Below are 19,695 nucleotides of genomic sequence, written 5' to 3'. Positions count from 1 at the left end.
TGTCCCCCGACACCTGGGAATAGAATATGTGAAAATTACCAGGTTTTGCTCACAAAACAGCAGACAGTAGTGTACAGCTGCGAAGAAGCTGCTTTCCCAGGGAAGCCTTTGTACAGGTCTTAGTGACCTGCCAATGACACCAAGCTGTGTGGTGTGTTTGACGCGTAGAAGGGAAAGGATGCCATCCAAAGGGACCTGTGCAGGCCTGAGAGGTGGGCCTGTGTGAACCTCATGAGGTTCAACAAGGCCAGGTGCAAGGTCCTGTACTTGGGTTGGGGCAGTCCCAAGCACAAATACAGGCTGGGCAGAGAATGGATCAGGAGCAGCCCTGACAAGAAGGACTTGGGGGTGCTGGTGGATGAGAAGCTTGACACGTGCTATCAGTGTGCACTCGCAGCCCATAAGGCCAACCGTTATTTTGGGCTGCAGCAAGAGCAGCGTGGCGAGTAGGTCAAGAGGGAGGATTGTCCCCATCTGTTGTGCTCTCCTGAGACCCCCCCTGGAGCCCTGTGATCAGCTCTGGGGCCCCCAGCATAAGAAGGACATGGAAATACATGTATTAGAAGAAGTCCAGAGAAGGGCCACACGGATGATCAGAGGGGCTGGAGCACCTCTCCTGTCAAGACAGGCTGAGGGAGTTGGGGTTGTTCAGCCTGGAGAAGGGAAGGCTCCAGGGAGACCTCACAGCGGCCTGCCAGTACCTAAAGGGGGCTACAGGAAAGTTGGGGAGGGACACTTTGTCAAAGGGTGCAGTGACAGGACAAGGGAGAATGGCTTTAAATTAAAGAGGGTATGTTCAGATTAGACACTAGGAAGAAATGCTTTATTGTTGTAAGGGTGGTGAGGCCCTGGCCCAGGCTGCCCAGAGAAGCTGTGGGTGCCCCATCCCTGGAGGTGTTCAAGGCCAGGCTGGATGGGGCTTTGGGCAACCTGGGCTGGTGGGAGGTGTCCCTGCCCGTGGCAGGGGGGTGGAGCTGGGTGGGCTTTAAGGTCCCTTCCAGCCCAAGCATTTTGTGATTCTATATGAATGATTCTACGACCTGCAGCCGCCAGTGGCCACCAGAATCCCTCTTGCCCCACGCCTAGCAAGCCCACAGAGCCTCAGAAACACAAATGCACCAAGCTGAAACGCGATCACAACCGAGCCACCACATCCCGGTGCTAACCCCGCCTGCTAGGCAGGGACCTGAGGGCGGGGGCAGGACTCGAACCCGCGGCCTCCGGGTCTCCAACCCGCGAACCCTGGGCAAACCACGTGACAGCCCCGCCTCCCCCATGACCTGCCAGCACTTCCGTAAACATGCCGGGGGCTGAGTGACAGCCGGCGGCAGCCAATCGGAGTGCGCGGAGCGCGGGGTGTGGGCGGTGATCTCCCTTCGGCCGCCCGCGCGCGCGCTGAGGCGCGGGAACCGCTCTCGGTAACTAACGGTGGGGCCGGGCCGCGACAGAGCGCGACATGCCGCGATATAGTGCGATATGGCGCGACAGGGCGCGACGAGGACCATCGGCCTGTGCCGTGGCGGCGGGGGGAGAGGGATGGGCCCCGTTGGGCCCGACCCGGCTCCCGTTGGGGCGCCCCAGCCCCACCGGGGGGGGGGGACAGGGCCCGGTGGGGACACCGGGGGAGGCCTGAGGTGGCAGGTCCGAGCACTCTGCCTCGGCCGGTGTGGGAGGGGGGGTATACTTAAAGGTTTTTTCAATTTTTTCGGGCTGGGTGGGGGTACTTCTGCTCGTGTGTGTGTTTTGAGGAAGGTGTGCGCTCCTCAGAAGTCCTGAGTGTGGTGCGGTGATGTTTTCTGCGTGTCTCACTAATGGTCTCGTTAAATATTATAATTTTACATGGTAAAATGTGCCAGCTCGCCCTCATCCTTTGGGATAAGGTAACAGGTCCGTTGTCTCACCGGTGTGTATCGTGGTGTGTTGTCACAGCTTCCCGATGGAGGCCGCAGCAGGTGTCAGGAGGTACGAAACAAGAAACAAGACGGCCGGGACGGAGCTGTCAGCCAAATCCCGCGTGGACTGGAGGCGCACCAAGAGGGAGCGCCTGCTGTTTGACAGCGATGACGAATCCTCGCTTACCTCCGAGGAGGAAGAGTCCACGGAATCCACCGAGTCAGAGGATGGAGTGGGCGAAAAAGATGAAGCTGTTCTGAAGAATGGCTTTTCGGATCAGGAAGAGAAAATCCACAGCGGGAAAATAACAGATGATGAATGCGTTGTGCCTGGGAAGCGTAAGAGGTTGAACAGCTCGGTACTGCACGACAGCGATGAAAGCGAGGACAGTGATATCCTTGTTAGGAAAGTTTTTGCCAAACGCCACTGTATAATTAATGAAGATGAGAGTTCCCAAGAACAGCAGCCTGATAAAACCTGCCCTACGGAAAATGTTTCTACTAGCAGGAAACAGAAAGTGGTGGCAAAATTGAATGCTCTTGCAAGACAAAGAGCATCTCGGACATCTTCTGCAAGTGAAAATTGGGAGGTCTGAATTTTATCTTTGAGCTTCAGTTCCACCACTAAATGTAGGGGAAGATGGCAATTAATAGATACCAATCAGTAGGATTTTTTAATTTTGTTTTTTATTCATGACAAATCAGTAATCCTATCACATTTCAACAGTTGTCACGTGTTAACTAAATAACAGTTTTGAGTGCTGAAAACCTTTAGATCTAATTTAATTTTTGTCACTGGGGATTTAAGAATTCCCTTTCATTTGCTTTTTCAGGCATTCTGATGACTGAGCAGCGTAGAATGCACGTATCACTCTTCTCTATGTTGTCAGAAGGGGAAAAATATCTTTAATATTCCTTTTTCCTTAGAGAAGAGACGTGAGAGGACTATCAGATTACTCTTAATCAAGAAACAAAGTACCTGTTAAAGCACCTTAGAAATCTCATGTTAACTTAATTCCTATTCAGTCTGTTTGACTGGAGAGAGGTACATGGAGATTGCTGATTTAAAGCAGAAAGTAATTGTCATGTAGTACAGAATGATGGATTTTCTGAAATGCATTATTTTTTGTTAACAGTTATGGTCATTAGAAGGTCCCGTAGATGTAGTATTTTGTTAGTGCAGATACTAAAAATTCTTGATTTGCTTTTGAAATATATTTTTTAAATTTAATTAGGATACCAGTAGTGAAACAGAAATAGAAGAGGAACCATTCTGTAACCTCACACCAACAGAAGAAAGCAAAACTGACAGTGACAGCTTGAAAGACTTTATAGTTGATGACGAGGAAGAAGAAGGTGATGATGACGACACAGAGCAAGTAAAGACTGAAAAAAGGCAACAAAAAGAAATAAATACATCAAATAGTGAATTGCTGGCATACTACATCCCACAGTGTAAGATCAAAATTAGTTACAATTCTATATTTATAACTTGTTTTTAGTGCTGCAATAAATATTTATGGGCTCTAAATACAAAATAATACTGTGTAATAGAATATGATAGTTCAAAAGCAGAAATTCCTGAACAGCTTTCATTTGTGAAAGTGCTTGTGGTTTCCACAGTCAACTTTTACAGTCCTTCAGTACCTTATTAAAGGGAGGGTATAATTTGGAGAGGACAAGAAGCTCTATTGCCCAGATTTATTTATTTTTTGTCAGTCTGCTTTAGAATGAGGCTACCTATGAGCAGATAGGTTAACAGATGGGTTAATTTTGGATCAATTTTGTCTTGGAGAATGACATAAGAGTCTTGCTTGTGGGTTGTTTTTAGTTTGTTTTGTTTGTAATATATTTTTATTTATGGCAGCGAGACTTGGAAGCACTGATCTGTAGGGCTTTCTGAATCCATAGGTCAGTTTTAGACAAGCTGCACAGAGTCAGAACACTTGTCATGTTGGTCACGTTCCTTTTATGAAAACTGGTATCTGGATGGAGGAGAAACTTGAACCAGAAGTTTCATGCTAGTTTTCTTCTTGCATACTTTGTTGTTAGGAGGAGGTGTGTACTGACAGGGTAGTCAGTGCTAATGTAGATGGTTACACGCATTTGTGGTATGTGTTCCCCAGTAAAGATGTGAGCAGAATTAGGTTTATTTGAAAGAAAGTTAGGAAAATAAAAATCATAAGCCTGACCTTCTGTTGTTTGCATTGCTTCCTGCCATTCATAGAACAATTTATTTTCTTTCGTTTGTGTTTATAGCTCCTATACTGGGCTCCTGATGAAAGGACGTGTGTGACTTTAGGACATGCTAAAATTCATTAAGATTATTGGGATGAGAAGCAACATTTAAATGCAAGATCTTAAATAAGGGGTTTTGATGTGGGACATTTAACATTATATTTAAATTTATATTTAAATGACTTTAAAATTCTAAATTTACAATAATGGAGGAAAAAAAAACTTATTATGTGACAGTCAGTTTGCTTATACTTTTTTTTTTTTTAATTCTGCATATTTCTTTCCAGTATCTCGCTGTAGTCCTTATGTACACTTCAAAAGAATAGTAAAGGCCTTTCTCATAAATGCAATTGATGACACTTTCCTGAACTCATTGTATGGTAAGTAAATTGCATTTAAAATTTAATAGTGCATGCAAAAACAAACAAAGGCATTTACTCTTGGAAAAGATGGTCTCCCAGTTAGAGTATAAGTTTGTGAGTTGAAATCCCTGAGATCTGTTTCTAGTTTTTCTGCTTTGTAACTTTAGAAGGTTGATCTATCTGAAATGAGTAGGGTAATCTTGGAAAAGTGTGTGGACTTAATTCTTTTAAGCCCATAAGGCATTCTGAGGTGTAAGGAAGTATTTCTGTGTTGCTGATTGGTAGTACTAGTTCCAGCATGAAAGCAAAATTAATTTCAAATTAGTGGAAAGATCGCAAGGTCATGTGATTTTTCAAAATGTCATGTTTTGTAGTCTTTTCTGGGAAATTTGATAGATAAAAAATAATTTTAGTTATGGCAATTATTCTGTGTCCTAATCTTTAATATTTGATCTTTGAGATAAAACAAATTTCAACTGCAGTCGGCACTTCCTGGCTTGTTTTTGTTGAGGAAGTGGCTTTCGGGATTTGGCCTGGTGAGCCTTAATGGCAACTCCTGGTGTCACCAGGAGATCAGGGTGAATGGAGAAACTGAAACACACCACAAGCTTTAGAGTAAAGGCTGTGTATTCTTGCAACTAAAAACATCTTTCAGCTACCACTGCTGGTTCTTTCAGGTATTGTTCTGTTTTACCAAGTGCAACAAGTTTATGAAGAGTGAAAAGTAAATCTTGCCAGATTTATGCTATGTGACATTCCTTCTGTTTCATAGTGTATCTACTGTAGAAAATTATTAACTCCTTGCCGAGGTGCTACTAGTATATCAGCTATGAAGGCAGGTTAAAGGATGTATTCAGAAGAATATTATATACCACGAGCAACATACAACATCACCTAGCATTACAATATATTTTCAAAACACAGAATGGATTTTTCTGAGTTAACACAAAATAACTAGTTTGAATTAAGAGCCTAATACTAATAACTAGTTTGAATTAAGTTTGAATTAGTTTAGTGATAGACGTGCTTTTTATTATGAAAAAGATTTTAAAGTCTAGCACAACCTCTTTAAAGGTTTCAGTATAACTGATTTATGGTAATTATTGTAGCTATAACGATAATGACAATTAACTGTTCTTATAGAAAAGGCTAGATAGCCAGTTGTCCTTTGATAGCAGCACCACTAAAAGATTAGGAAAGGTAACTGCACAAATTAATGTTTTTCTGTACGTGCTGAAGCCTGAGACAGTAAGAATTGGCCTGCACCAGTGAAACTCCCTGTTAATTCCTGGAATCTAGCACATATCTGGGAGATAATCATGGAATACTCATGTTTTACTCATCTTACCGGTTTATTTCTTTTGCTTGAGTAAATATTTGGAAATATTTATGCTGCTTAACTCCAGGCATGTGACTGGGCTGCTGAAGGCTAAAGGTCAATTTCTATGTGTTGCTTGGAAGTGATGAAGGAGAAGAGAGCTGTCAAAATTTCTGCTGGGAAGCTACTCGGCAGTTTGTTTTCGTGGATTACAACCTTCTCTTGTACATTATGAACACCTCACATAAGCTGGGCAAAAAGCAAGACATTTTTTTTTCCTTTTCAATTCTTTTAAATGGCATTGAGTGAATACTTCTACCTTTGGGGTGACAGCTTTCCACTTTAACCTGGCTTGTAGAGTTTATTTGTGTACCTCCTGTGATACACACCTGTAAAATAATTAAATGTATTAGTTTATCAAAAATGCATGTGTGACTTATCTGGAAAACGGTACTAAATGTACTCGGTAGTAATTTATTACAATTATTCATGGTTCTTAGTATGCAGAAGCATAATGTCCTCGAAAATTTTATTTGAGGAAACTTGTACAACATATGATGGTCAGCAAATCAGTAATGACTCTTGCTGAACAGATGGAACAAGGCAAAAGAAGTATGCACAAGACATGTTGCTCTCCCTTCATTATTTGGATGACCGTTTTGTTCAGCCTCGTCTTGACAACTTAATCTCCAGAAGTCGTTGGAAAGATCGGTACAAGGTACGTAGCTTCTACTTTAAATGGTGAAGTGCTCTCCAAATCATATAGTTACTGACGGATTTTTTCGGTAGTATAATTTTCAATAAAGGCACAATGCTCACTATATATTTATATATATATATATATTTCAAGAGACTCGTTGCTCTTTACCATATGTAACTTGTTTTGATACTTGCAAATATCAGCAATATTTGTGTGTTTATGAATACACAATAAACATTCAGATAAGCATTCAGATTTTGTTCTCTGTGACCTGAATGCTTCTCCAGCTGACTTTAGCAGATGGTATTTAGAGTATTTTTTGTCATTTGTTCAATGTTATAACAAAATGTTATCCCCCTCCCACAAAAAGAGAAACCAGTATGTTCATAATGAATCTTCTGCTACTTCAAAAATATGAAGCCAAGATACAGTAGCCTAGTCAAAATCATTGTATATGAAGTACTGGAATACTCTTAGTGTTCTAGCTGTGGTGACCTAGTAATCACTGCAGTAATGCAGTATGAACTGTGGTGGGATACAGTATTTATTTGAGGTAGGCCCACTGATGCAGTTGCCCTGACCACTGCCCCAGAAGAAATAAAAACAGAGGGAGAGATGAAAGAAAAATAACTGCCTGGATGCAGGAGTCAGTCTTGTAGACCTGAAGCTAAATGAAATAAAACTGGGTGAAGTGTTAGAAAGTGATCAAGAAGGTACATGTTTGCAACTGAATGCTAAAAAACTTCACACTTGAATCTTTTTGGTTTTCTCTACTGCTGATTTTGTGCGAATAGAGGGTACTCTATTATTTACCCCTAGTAGGGGTATACAGTCTATTCAAGTTTATGGAGATTCTTTAATGTTATCTGAAAAATGTTTTTCAGGAGCGTGTGGATTGTTACCCAAATGTTCGCATCGTCTTGAAAAATCCAACAAATAAGTTCTGTCATGCCTGTGGATTGAATCGGTATTGTAAGTTTAATGTGCTACTATCTGGAAAGCTTTATGATAGCAGAACCTTGGAAGCAGATGAATTCATGTCAGATGACAAACAGGTAACTCCAAACAAGCACCTTATATAATTATTTTTAAGCTTAGTCTAGTGTTACGGAAAATCATACAACAAATAGAAATCCAGTCAGCACCTGTAACGTCTGTAATGCCAGATGCAAGCGTTAAGCTGCTGTACTTCACATCTGAACTCCTGTTTGTTTTTAAAATGCGATGACCATTTTGCAGTTTTGAGGAGTATAGCCTCAGGTCTAGGTAGGAGTCATGAAGGCAGTTCCTGTGAAAATGAGGAGAAATAGATGCTTCCCTCCATACCCCTGGTCCTTTCTAATATCTTGGGAAAGAGGTCTTGAAAAGTATCTTCAAAAAAACACTTTTATCAATAAAATAAATCTTTTTTCTTTTTTTTTATGACCTTTGTTTTTGCCTGCATCTCAGTCATTGGTGTGCTGTTTCCTCCCCAGCTTTTCTGCTTACTGTTAGTACCTGTTACAGCACTGCATGAAGTACTACTAAGTATATCCAATTGTGAGCTGAACATCAGGATAAGAAAGATAGAGTGTTCCAGGACATGTGATAGGTTTCATTGAAAACTATTGCCTTCAACCCAAAATTAAGATTTGCTTCAGTGTTTCTTCTGTTTCAAATCTCTGCAGTCTGAGTCATACCCAGGGCAGGAAGGAAATGCTCTAGGTACAGGGTGTCCTCTGCATGCTTGTCTTTTGTGGTGCATGTGGAGGTTGTCAGAAATTGTGTGTCAGCCAGGCTGAGAGCACACACGGAGACTCACATACTAACTGAGGTACTAATACAAGCACTTATCAATTATTTCTAAAGTAGTTTTGTGTTTTGTTTTGGCAGAGGATGTTCAATAGAAGGTTGAAAATCCTAAGCATATTATAAAGAAGGGAGAAACAGCTCTAGTGGTAAAAAAAAAAAAGAAAAAAAAAAAAAAAGACACGATTGAGTGTTGCTCTGAACATGTCTGGCATTCCTGGTTTTTACCAAGAACATGAGAAATGCTGGGACTTATTTTTTTGTTTTAATCTTGAATAGATCCTATCTCCTCGTGCCAGGAGCCTGAGGCTTTAAATCAGGAGTGACATTTGCCTCAGAGTTACATCTGTTCTAAATATCAGAATGCCTTTTCACTGAAATTAGATCACTTGAAAGCCCTTTACCTTTTTGTGTGCCTATAATGCCCTTAAGACCTTCCCAGCAAGAGTCATGCATTGATTAGCTTTCAGAAACATTATAGAAGTAACTGTATGTGTAATGGACGATCATCTCTGTGGAATGACTGCTTTCTCCTTTGTTGCCAGTAAGGTTTGTTCTGCCTTGGGTCGCTAGGTTTGCTAATTCTCTGCCGACTGCTGCAGCATTTGGAGTGCCCGTGTGCTCTTGTTTGCTGTAGGTCAGAACACTGAGTGAAATAGTGCCACTGTCATTCGGACAGTCCAAGTGCAGCCTAGTCAAGATTTACTGCTTCATTCTTCAGATGTTTTCACATCTGCTATTTCCCATGTAGCTATTCACCCAGGACAAAGTATCTCGAGATCTCAGTTGAATTGACACTTGAAATTCTTTATCTCCTTTCGAGAAGACTTATTCCCAACCACTTTGGTACATTCTAGTAGAACCTTTTTTTTTTCATTTCTGCGTTATTGGAACAATTTGTCCAAACTAGAAAACATTTCCACTTAGGTAATCTTGCATCTTTTTCTCACCCAGCTGTCTTTACTAGGGCATTTTGGATTAAATTGTAATTTTTGAATGAAACATGTCTTTTGTGTTGTTACATACACATTGTTGCACTAAGCAGCCATTCTTGATGACTTGAGCAGTCAACTTTGTTGTATTTCACAGCTGAGACTTTGGAAGAGCTTGAATATTAAGAACCTGGGTGTTCCCTGTATTTAGCATAAAATTTACAGCTAACAATAATTGTTATGATTATGTATGCATGTGGCCTTCCTAAGTAATGTAATTGATGACCTCTTATGATGAACTCAATACGTGATTTGTCAAGGATAAAATATTGTTGCGTTTGCATACCAAGCTGTTATCCAGCTTCTGCCTTTCTCCTTACATCTCTTTCTTTCAGGAGATGTATTTCAGGAGAAGCTATATTCCTTTTCTTTGTGCATGTAAAAGAGTTGCTGAATACAGATGAAGTTCTTCACAGTGCTTGCTGAAAAAAAGTGTCAGCACAAGATGTATTTACAACATGTTTTGAAAAGGGATATAATAGGATTTCTTACAGAAAAATAAAGTGAAGCCCTCAATAAACTGGAAGCTTACCTTACTGAAGCTCACGCCTAGATAGTTTGCATCTCTGTAAATATTCTAATTCAGACATTTGAGGGCCATCGGTGTGATTATCATTATGTCATCATGATAATGTGATGCAGAATCTAGGTAAATCTAGGTAACTGACAGGTGTGGGGTTTTTTTTTGGTTGAACAGATTACAGAACTTGCTGAACAGTAGCCGTTAATACTGTTTTGATAAGAGTGCATGTGTATGATAATTAAGAGAGCTTGGCTTTTCCCCTGATTTGTTGAAGGAAAATACCAAGCATTTAGGATGTGGGGAAGCAGTCATACTAGCACGGCTCCTGCAGACCATCGTACAGTCATTACTCTACATTTACAGACCCATATGTCAGGAAGATCACTAACTTAAAAACAGTTTTGCATGGGAAATATGTGCCTTACCTATGCAGAAAGAAGCGAACTAGCACAAGAATTTAATCTTTACTCAACTTCCACTTTAACTGTGGAAATAACAGTAGCAACCCCCTCACTGCTGCCCAAATGTTGTCCTATATTGGCTGTTTTTCACTGTGGAAAACACTTGAAATATCCTACTGAATATTAAACTAACTTGCTGGTTCATTTTTATCCTCTTCAGCTTAACAATACAAGACGAGGGTTTTCTTTATGCTGTGTAGCCCAGCATCTGGTGAGATGGTTGCTACGTGCATGCTCAGTGGAGCTCAGGGGCTGCAGAACAGACCCGGGAGAGCGAGTGATTGAGCACTTTCCAGTAATTTTTACTAATGGCTTGCTAATGCAACATTCCTATTCCTACGGTGACCTTTAATTGAGGCTGTTAAACGTACTGTTCTCAAGTTGTCTTTGAAGTTCTTCTGGCAGTGCATTGATCAACTTGTCCTGCCAATTGAGGGAAAAGAAAGAACAAAAAGGGCACACAGAGCTACATAAAACTGGCACTGCAAGGAAAATAATTGACTGAAAGGAGGCAGATCAGCACTGGCAGATCAAATTGACTGGAAATACATATTTGGACTATTTCTAAAGTTTTATTTGAAAATACTCAAGAAAAGTGGATGTGTAGAGAACAAAAACAGACCTCCAACCCTCCTCTTCTGCATAAAACTTTCCTTTTCTCTCATCTCTGAAGTATTCTGCTTTGCCAATAGGCCTGAAGAGAAACAGCTGTTCCAGTTTTGCTTAGGCTTGCAGTGATCGTTGTGAGGAGCTGCCAATTCCCAGCCCTCCATGGTCAGGGAGAATCGAACAGTTTGGAGTTGTTGGTGTCCCCTACACTTCTCTGCTCCTGCGTCACCTGGATTATAACCTGTTTTCTGCTTTCGGTCTTGGCGTTGTATTTCCATTTATATCTGTGCTTAGAGGACATGAATTCAGTCACTACGTGTTAGGCTGTTGTCAGGCTATGCTCCTGCATTCCGTACAAAGTGATTTAACACCACTTTGGCTGATATGGCCAGCTTGAGCAGATAAGTTAAGCATTAGGATAGAGTCAGTGAGAACTGTGAGCGGAGAAAATTAGAATGTGTACAGTGCTGAGATTCTTTCCAAAGCTGCATTCTGAAATAACCTTGTATTTTTAGACGATCTTCCTTGCTTTAAAAACACAATGCGTAATGACATTATGCGATATTTAACTGTTTTCCTCTGGCACCTCTCCAGTCTGGGAATTCTTTACACCACACACATAAATAAACTATGAAGCTCTTTGCCACAAGGCACTTTGGAGGCAAAAACTGTAATTGGGTCCCAAAAGGGATTAGACAGGTTCTTGGGGAAGCTCCTTCTATGCTATGGAATGTGATAGCTGAGATGATACAGAATGTCTTAACTGTTGACTGCTACAAGTTGTATGATAACACCATAAACATTATGGTGTACGTCCCGTATATTATACTAACTTCCTAAACATTTCCTGGTAGCTGTTGTAACGGGAAAAACTGGGCCAGGCAGAGTTTTGGTCTGATGCAGAATGATATCTGATCAAACCGTGTTCCAGATGCCACACTTCATTGCTTGGACCGCACCTCGTTGCTTGGAATGCTTAAAAAGCTGTGAAACACTCAGTGAAACACCACATCGCATTTTTGATCGTCTCAGTGTTTGAAACGGTACTTCTGCAAGTTTGAATCAGTCAAGGCTTTGCCTTGATTAGTAGGTCTTGCACTTTAGAAACAACTGTAGCACCCAACATAAGCCTTAGTTTTTCAGTTTTGGGTGTGAGTAGGAAATGGAGCTGCATATAGGTACATGAACACACATGATCATTAGACAATTGCACTATAATTATAGCATTTTTTATCTCAAGCTGGTTACATTTTCAGTTCATAGACATCTATGTATGTCAGATCAAAAGTCTTTTCAAGTGAGAGTGCCTCCATTGACTTTGGTGATCAGTTTATATCACCTGAGCTGTTGGTTAATATGTTTAAAAACTCAAATGTATTTATGTATATAATAATAAATACAATTTTTCGTTTATATGTATAAACATGATAAGAACTAAGTATGCTTTTCTATCATTGTAACTGTCAGCAGATGCTGCTAGAGCTAGGTTGTACAAGTGGGCCAGATGTTTTGGGAGACTGCTCACAGATGCAAACATTTGGTCATGCATTTAGGAAAGTTTGCTGAAAATGCAGGATGTAAGCATTGATTAAAACTTAACCTTCTAATACTTTAAAAGAGCGTTCAGATTATTGCCAATGGCAGCAATGAAGAGCATCACTGTTGTGGCTCAGAAGAGATCATTTTGCAGTAAATAATGCGGTCCGTTGAAATGTGTGCGTGTAATCCAAAATAGCAATACAATCACAGCTTTTATTATTGACGTAAAGAATTTTGACCTTTAGCCATTTATCTGCTTGTTACTCTCAAAGATGTGACAAAACATCAATCCAAAACAATGCTGCCCTTGAAGGATGTTTATGGGGGTTTTGTAGTAATGCTAAATCGGTTTCTCCTGTGTGCATCAGGAGCTGAGTTTCTTCACGAATGTATTTATTTTCCTGCTTCGGAGGGTAGAAAACCTGACTCCAAAACCCAGCCAGATGTAGATATTTTTATTAAATAGTCTTTGTCTCCACGGGTTGAAATAGTAATTTGTGCACCTATTACTATTGCTGGGTGTCCTGAAATGTAGGTGAACTTTGACTCCATCTCCCTATGCACACCCCCGATTTCACATACTCTTAGTGAAAGTTTGGGATTGCTGAACATTCTTATAACCAGTCTATGTGCACTGTATAAAACCTGGGGTTCCAGATATTCCTTTTTTGAAATCTATACGCATTTATTAAGTATATATGCCAGTGCACATATTTATCTGTATTAATATGTATATACTAAAGAAATACTGAATATTATTCAGTCTACAAAATGCTAGAACTGTTGATTCCTGTCCCTAGAAGTATACTACATTTTAAGCAAAAGTCATCAAATAATTCTTCTTCCTCTGCTTTCACAGTATGATGATTTTCTAAAATGCCAGTGATTCTGTAACGAAGTTCCCCCAGGAGACAACAAAGATGATGGTAGTTATAAAGATGGCTGTGTACAGCTTTTGCAAGAAAACAGTGCTGATAAGCTGCCATTGTTTAGGCTTGCTGACTGCCTGCTTGCTCCAAAGTTGTTCTGCTGTGGTAGTGAAAACTACATGGTTTTACTCTGATTTTATCCATGTACTGTGATTTTATTTATTTCATTATTAAAAAAAATGTTTCCAGATTGACTGATAAAATTTTATTAGGTAGGCTGACTTGGCCATTCATTATATTGTCAAGATGATGACCATCCTTCCTGAGAAAATAATGTGTTTACTTTGGTCTAGGTTTTGAAGGTTGGCGTAGTGTGTGCAAATCGTACAAGAGTTTACCATAATTTGAAGCACTTCAAATACAAGTTGTATGTGGACTGCAGCTCCATTACCAAGTTGGATGGTGTTGAGGATGAACCAGTTAAAGACACAGTCGAACGGCTGTTCAGTCACCTGGAAGACACAGGGTGGATTCAGGAGGTATGACTGAGTTAGCTGATGTATCCTTTTTCAAGGAGACAAAATAAAGCTGAGATAAAACGTTTCATTTAAGTGTGAAGTTCTGAATTATTGGTCTTTGATAATAAGAACTCAGCTTAACCATTCATCTGCTTCTGCCGATCGAGTCTCTCAAATGGTATGCCCGCTGCTTTCACGTACGGTTTCTATCAGCTTCTGACATTAAGCTTTTTGGCAGCTGCATGATCTCTGGGCTGAGCTGGGCAGGCTCTTGTTTCATCTGAAAGCAGCAACACAACAAACTCAAGCTGTATGTAACTCATGAAGACTGGAAACATGTACATGAGGCACAGCAAGAATACTTTTCGCTTTACGTGGAGTACTTTGGCTGTTTCAGAAATGCTTTATGAAGTATTTTAAGGCAACTTGGAGTAGTGTTGCTTTTAACAAGCTTTTAGATATCTTTGCTTCTGAGTTGTTATTGGCATGCTTGTTAATGTATTGAAGAAAAACACAAAAAGCATTCTTTGTGTAATTCAGTTATTAAACCTTGATCAAATAATACAAGTTCTATTTGATTTGCAGAGATACAATGATCTTGAAAACTACGTGAATGATGCAGATGATTTCCAAGAAGAAAAAATGGATTAAGTGGTCATATAGCTCTTTGAAAGACGTCTTGTAAAGAACTGAATGACCTATTTTATCTGCGTGCACTTTATCTCTGCCTGGTCTTCAGTATTCCTTTTAGGCTGTATTATGCTTAAATCCACGTGTCTGTAAACCACTGTGTAAGAATGTGCTGTATCTTCTTTTCATCTGTGTAAATAATAACCCGAAGTTTTACCAAATGGGTCTTCCCAGTCTTACTGCACAGGTCACTCTAAGTTTCCTCTTATTCTTAAGTAAAGAGATACTGAGATGTTATTTTTGTGAAATAAATCTTCTGTCTACCTATACTGAGCTGCATCACAGGGAGGGTGGGAGATGCTGAGACCTTTGCAAGTAGGGATATTTGGGAAGATGAGGCTATGTTACACAAGAACATATGACTTGCATCGTACCTTCAGTCACTTAGAATGATAGTTAGGATGAAAAGGACCCAAATGCAAGGATTTATTTCCCCTCTGAGGTATCACTGTAGACTGTTGCAAGGCAACAGAGGAACTATTCTGCAGTTCTGACTACATTTGCAGCACAATAGTCATTCCTCTCTTTAGAGACTAGGTGATGAGTCACTTTATAGGCGTCATACCGACTGAGTCTGGCTTAGCCATCTAAATGAACACTTGGGCCCACAATGCTGTCTCTGATACACAACTGAGACAACTTACTGAGATTTCAAATGTCAAATTATGTTGTACAAACATAATGGCAACAACTTGCAGTAAGTAAACAATTAAGAGAATGGATTAGCGCGGCTGTGCAAGCTAAGCAAGAATTCTTCCAGCATGATCTGACAACAGAAAGTGGGAGTTACTCAGAATCATGATGCATGGCTTACCGTGGGGCATGGGGAGTAGATTTTTGAAGAGCTGGGAAGGGTTAAGTGCTATATGGTTCGTTCTGTCCCTTTACTTTGTGCTGCATATAAAATTAATTATATGTAGCCTACAAGAAGGAGCAGGGCACAGGGTTTTGAATCCATCTAGGGACTGTTCTTATCTTTCTGTATGCACAGACTTTTATTAGTCTGTTGTGGCTGAGCAGTTTGGTAAAAGGGACGATACCATTAACTCCCCTGATTTTTTTAACAAGTTGCTTTCTCGGAAGTAAAACTAAAGAAGCCTGATTTTTCAGGTATTTGTCCATCAGAACTCCTCGTGCTCGATATGCCACGTTACTGGTCACATGCTGATTGGGTGGGCAACTACTGCCACATGTACCTTGTCATGGTCAGAATCTGCTGGCTTTTTTCCATAGGAACTGTAAATTCGTCATTTAGTAGTTTTTTCCCAAGCATTAATTGTAAGTAACGAAGTACTTTTATATCTTAAGGTGTTGAAACTCAGCAATGGGTTTATGTGGTGGTAGAATGAGCCAATGCTGTCAGTTTTCTATTATATCATGTAAGTAACAAGATTTACAAACTGTGATGAAAAATCCCAGTAAAGAGGATGAGACTTACCCTCAAGTAAACTTGTACTTGAAGACATTATTTTCATACCTTAACTGTCAGTTAAATATGTAAATATTCTGAGATTTTATATATTATATTTATCTCCCTGGTTACCAGAGCTGAAGTAACTTGTGCTTTCTATTCTCTTTCCTTGTCCATCCCTGTTATTCTGGGACTGTTGGTGGGAACACACCCATCAACTTAAAATTACTGAGGAATCAATCTCAAACATATCCCTTTTAAGAAAAGCAGTGCCCCTTGAAAACCTGACTTCTTTCTGTTAACAAAATCTCTTTTGTACACTTTTGTTGGTATCTCTAAAATAATGACATTTGTTTGGTGTAATGTGTTCTCATGAAAGAAAACTGTTTTGAAATTAATGGGGTTTGTACCGCTTAATGGTGTGCACTTTCATAGACCTTTCAGAATAGTTTTAAATTCTGTTGCCTTCTGAATTTTCTGAAAGCTCTAGAAAATGATTTTTATGTAAAAAAAAAAAAAAAAAAAAAAAAAAAAAAAAAAAAGCTGTTGGAATGAACAGTCAGTTTCTCATTTTGCCACGTCTAACCTGAATACTACCAAAATAAAAAAAAAAAAAAAGTTTGGGAAATTCTGGCTTTTTGAGTATTTGTAATATTTCATTAGCACCTACATTTAGATTGAAAATTGTCAATTTATTCCAGTGATGAGTTTTGCTCATTCTGGGATTTTTGCATGGTTGGCTCGTTGGTCTAGGGGTATGATTCTCGCTTAGGGTGCGAGAGGTCCCGGGTTCAAATCCCGGACGAGCCCTTGTTTTCCTCCCCAGCGCACAAACTGGGGGGTGGAATATTATTGGATGTGAGGGCAATCTGGCAGCAGTATCTGTCACCCCATTGATTTCCAGGGCTGATTCAGCTGATCTGGCAGGCTAGGGGGTGTCCCCTTCCTCCCTCACTGCTCCCTGTGCGTCCCTCCCGACCTTCCCCGATAGAGACCCTACAGTTCATCAGTCAGAGGTATAGGGTAGCTGCGCTCCCCTGCGAGAAACAAGCTCAGCCATTCTGCGGTCCCAGATCATGTTTCTCACCTTCTCTTCATTTGCATAAAAAGTCTCTGAGCTACTTCTTTCTTTTTCTTGCAGGCAGTTTTTTTTTTTTTTTTTTTTTTTTTTTTTTCCAGTCATGCAAAAGTTCTTGGAAGAAAGTGCCTCCGCCGGCTCACCGACTTTGCCTGTGACATCACTAGCTGGACCAAGAAAATGCTAGTGAGACTAAGAAAATGCCTCGAATTGACATCACTGATTTCTGTGTCAGCAGGAAGCTGATAACTTCAGCTGGCTTGGCAGGGGGCTGACAAAATGTTTGTGTGTGTATAACCAGGCTTCACTATTCCTCTCACCGAGATTAGAGGAAGTGATAATATTTTTGTGGCTGCTGTTTTACCTGAAGAGGTTCTACAAGGCAGAGAACGTGAAGTATCGTGACATCGTGTTTACATTCATCTTCACCACAGGAAATGAAAAAATTGTTTAGAAGAGACATTTATGTGAAAATTCAGGTCAAATTTTCCAGGACAGGCTGTATGTAAATGCTAGCACTTGTACCGTGTGTAGTGTTAAGAGGGTTCACTCCCCCCCTGCCCCCCCCTCCCAAAGTTTTCGGGTCCAATTGCAGCAAGAATATTTGTAATAGAGAAATGCAAACGTCAGCTGATGGGGGAAGTCAGAAATCCAGCTGGTCTTTCACAGTTCCTTTTCTACTCCAGAGATTTTGAGTGGATTTAGATGGTGAGAGGATATAATGCTTGTACTGAGAGGGCATTTTTAATTGTCTTTAGTGTGAGTTTTTGAAGCAGTAGCTCTAATTAAGATAAAGTAGCTGTCTTCATGGAACAATGAAGAAAGATCAGTATGTGATTAGACTTGGAGCAGGTGATTAATGATCATACTTCGAAATTACTTTAGCTCCTGTAGTGTTTGAATAATCTGATCTAGTTGAAGTTTTGTAGCCCGGGACTATGATAATGACAAAATTCATACGCGATGCTTATGCATGGGATCAGCCTTACAAATGTGGCGTGCTTTTGGGAGATGAGGCCATTTATGGTCTCTATTCTGTGTCCAGTTCTTGCAGGGAAGTTTGAAAATAAGTGGTTTTTCTCCCCTTGTCCCTCAGTTTTCGGGGAAAAAAAAAAATCATTTGTGGATCAAGTGGAATGGCAAACTTCACTAATAGTAGTAGATAGCTGATGCTGCCTTTTTCTCTTCTTTTTTTTTTTTTTTTTGACAGTGAAAGCTTCTGTTTTCCAAAAGCAGCGATTTCTAGTAGTTCAGCAGGCAATTACAGGCAATTCCCATGCTTAACTCCTCTAGTTTACTTTTATTTGGATAAATAAAGGCTTGTAGTTTTATCCTTCTTTAAGTCTTCCTGGATAAACAGAGTGGGTGTGTTAGATAAACACATGTACATACAGCACCACTCCAAGAGAAATACCCGGCACACATGAAATATACTTTATTAAGATGACTTGCTGATTCTGCTTTGAGAAATAATAAATATCAAGTTCCAATCTGAATTTCGAGGTGAGACAAAAGAAAGACAGAAAATAATGATTGACCAGCCAAGGAATAATGTGAGAAATATGTGAAGTGGTATTGAAAGAGCCTGATGATAATGCCCCCTTCGTGGGCTACACTTCCCTGAATACTTTATAAGAATTTGGGTATTTTTCTCGGTAATAAGGGATGGTATGAGTTGTTTTTATTTTGTTTGTTTGTTTGTTTTCCCTGTTATTTATTAACATATAGACACAGTTTCTTTACATTTTTCTGCAAATTGTATTCTTAACTCAAAAAGGTGTGTGTGTGTGTGTGTGTGTGTGTGTGTGTGTGTGTTCAGGATGGCTTATTTTACAATTTACACAGGGCCTTGTGCCCAGACTTTGAGGACACAAAAAGTGACCCAGGTACAGTCAGATTCTGCTCCAAAGCTTAGCAATTGAGCAGGCGAGCTGCACGCTGCATCCTAACAGCGTGCCTAGCTGCAAGTACATTTATCACATTATTTATAGCAGTAGTCATTCAAAATGGCTAAGAACTCTCTGAAAAACAAATAATGGGAATGGCTGAAAATGTATAGCCCTAGTTAGTCTTCCACGGGACAGTTATTAAGCATGTGCCATTTTGGTGGAGTTAATACAACTTTGAAGGACTTTGATACGTGATTTCTAAACTGATATGAACGAGGTGTGTGCCTAGATTTAGGCGTGGACTCACGTTTTTAGGCGACAGAGGTTCAGCATAGTCATTTTGTTCAATTTTTGGTAAGTTATCGGCACAATGGGACTTCCACGGTGAGAAGTCCCGGCCGAGAAGCCAGCAGCAGGAAAGGTTTGCTCACCCAGTGGGGGCTGCTGGCTTGGGAAACTCAGAGCTGCAGCAGCAGGAGCAAATTCACACGGAAAAATACTCAAGGATGACAGCTCACATAAGCCTACAGTATCATTTCAAGAGGTCACAGATGTTGGCATAGGGGATAAAAGTAATGAATTATTCAGGACCCATTATGTTAATGTTTCATCTCGTGTGGTTTTATGAGCACGCACATGACACGATCACAAGTGACGTTAGGATCATGTTCAGAACCGTCTGCTTTTAAGAAAACCGACAAGTAGCCAGTCCCAAAAATGAAACCTGTTTCCAGGAGCTGGTTGCATTCGGCAGCGTCTCCTGGACAAAAGTTGTGAAGCTGAAGGATGGGTTTCGGGTATTTCCTTCTCAGAAACAC

General features: G+C 40.4%; 1 protein-coding gene and 1 non-coding gene across 5 annotated transcripts; both read left to right on the top strand.

The window, feature by feature from the left end:
* The first annotated feature begins 1,273 nt into the window (after positions 1–1,273).
* On the top strand, positions 1,274–16,456 carry CCDC82 (coiled-coil domain containing 82). Of its 4 annotated transcripts, XR_011092066.1 has the most exons (9): positions 1,453–1,664; positions 1,930–2,482; positions 3,128–3,347; positions 4,418–4,510; positions 6,404–6,528; positions 7,395–7,565; positions 13,645–13,850; positions 13,946–13,987; positions 14,395–16,456. XR_011092066.1 is itself a non-coding variant. In XM_068669703.1 (8 exons), exons 2-8 carry the CDS (start codon positions 1,937–1,939, stop codon positions 14,458–14,460), a joined length of 1,407 nt encoding a protein of 468 aa, XP_068525804.1. In that variant the 5' UTR covers positions 1,274–1,418; positions 1,930–1,936; the 3' UTR covers positions 14,461–16,456. The 4 variants fall into 4 exon arrangements, 3 of the variants coding, with proteins under 3 accessions (XP_068525804.1, XP_068525794.1, XP_068525814.1); XM_068669703.1 differs by lacking the exons at positions 1,453–1,664; positions 13,946–13,987 and adding an exon at positions 1,274–1,418 and having other exon boundaries at positions 13,645–13,830; XM_068669693.1 differs by lacking the exon at positions 13,946–13,987 and having other exon boundaries at positions 1,455–1,664; positions 13,645–13,830.
* A 192-nt stretch (positions 16,457–16,648) lies between these two features.
* On the top strand, positions 16,649–16,720 carry TRNAP-AGG (transfer RNA proline (anticodon AGG)). Its single transcript has one exon. It is a non-coding gene; the product is annotated as a tRNA-Pro (tRNA).
* Positions 16,721–19,695: the final 2,975 nt, after the last annotated feature.

The sequence above is a fragment of the Anas acuta genome, chromosome 1 (assembly GCF_963932015.1).
Source record: "Anas acuta chromosome 1, bAnaAcu1.1, whole genome shotgun sequence".
NCBI classification, from domain to species: domain Eukaryota; kingdom Metazoa; phylum Chordata; class Aves; order Anseriformes; family Anatidae; genus Anas; species Anas acuta.
This window is presented reverse-complemented; position numbering and strand designations above follow the sequence as displayed.

Bases quoted from the DNA above. Each gene is read 5' to 3' on its own strand.
- CCDC82 (XM_068669693.1), top strand. From the start codon at position 1,477: ATGGCGCGACAGGGCGCGACGAGGACCATCGGCCTGTGCCGTGGCGGC. The intron at 3,348-4,417 runs GTAAGATCAAAA...ATTTCTTTCCAG, and splicing joins GGCATACTACATCCCACAGT to TATCTCGCTGTAGTCCTTAT. The intron at 4,511-6,403 runs GTAAGTAAATTG...CTTGCTGAACAG, and splicing joins TTTCCTGAACTCATTGTATG to ATGGAACAAGGCAAAAGAAG.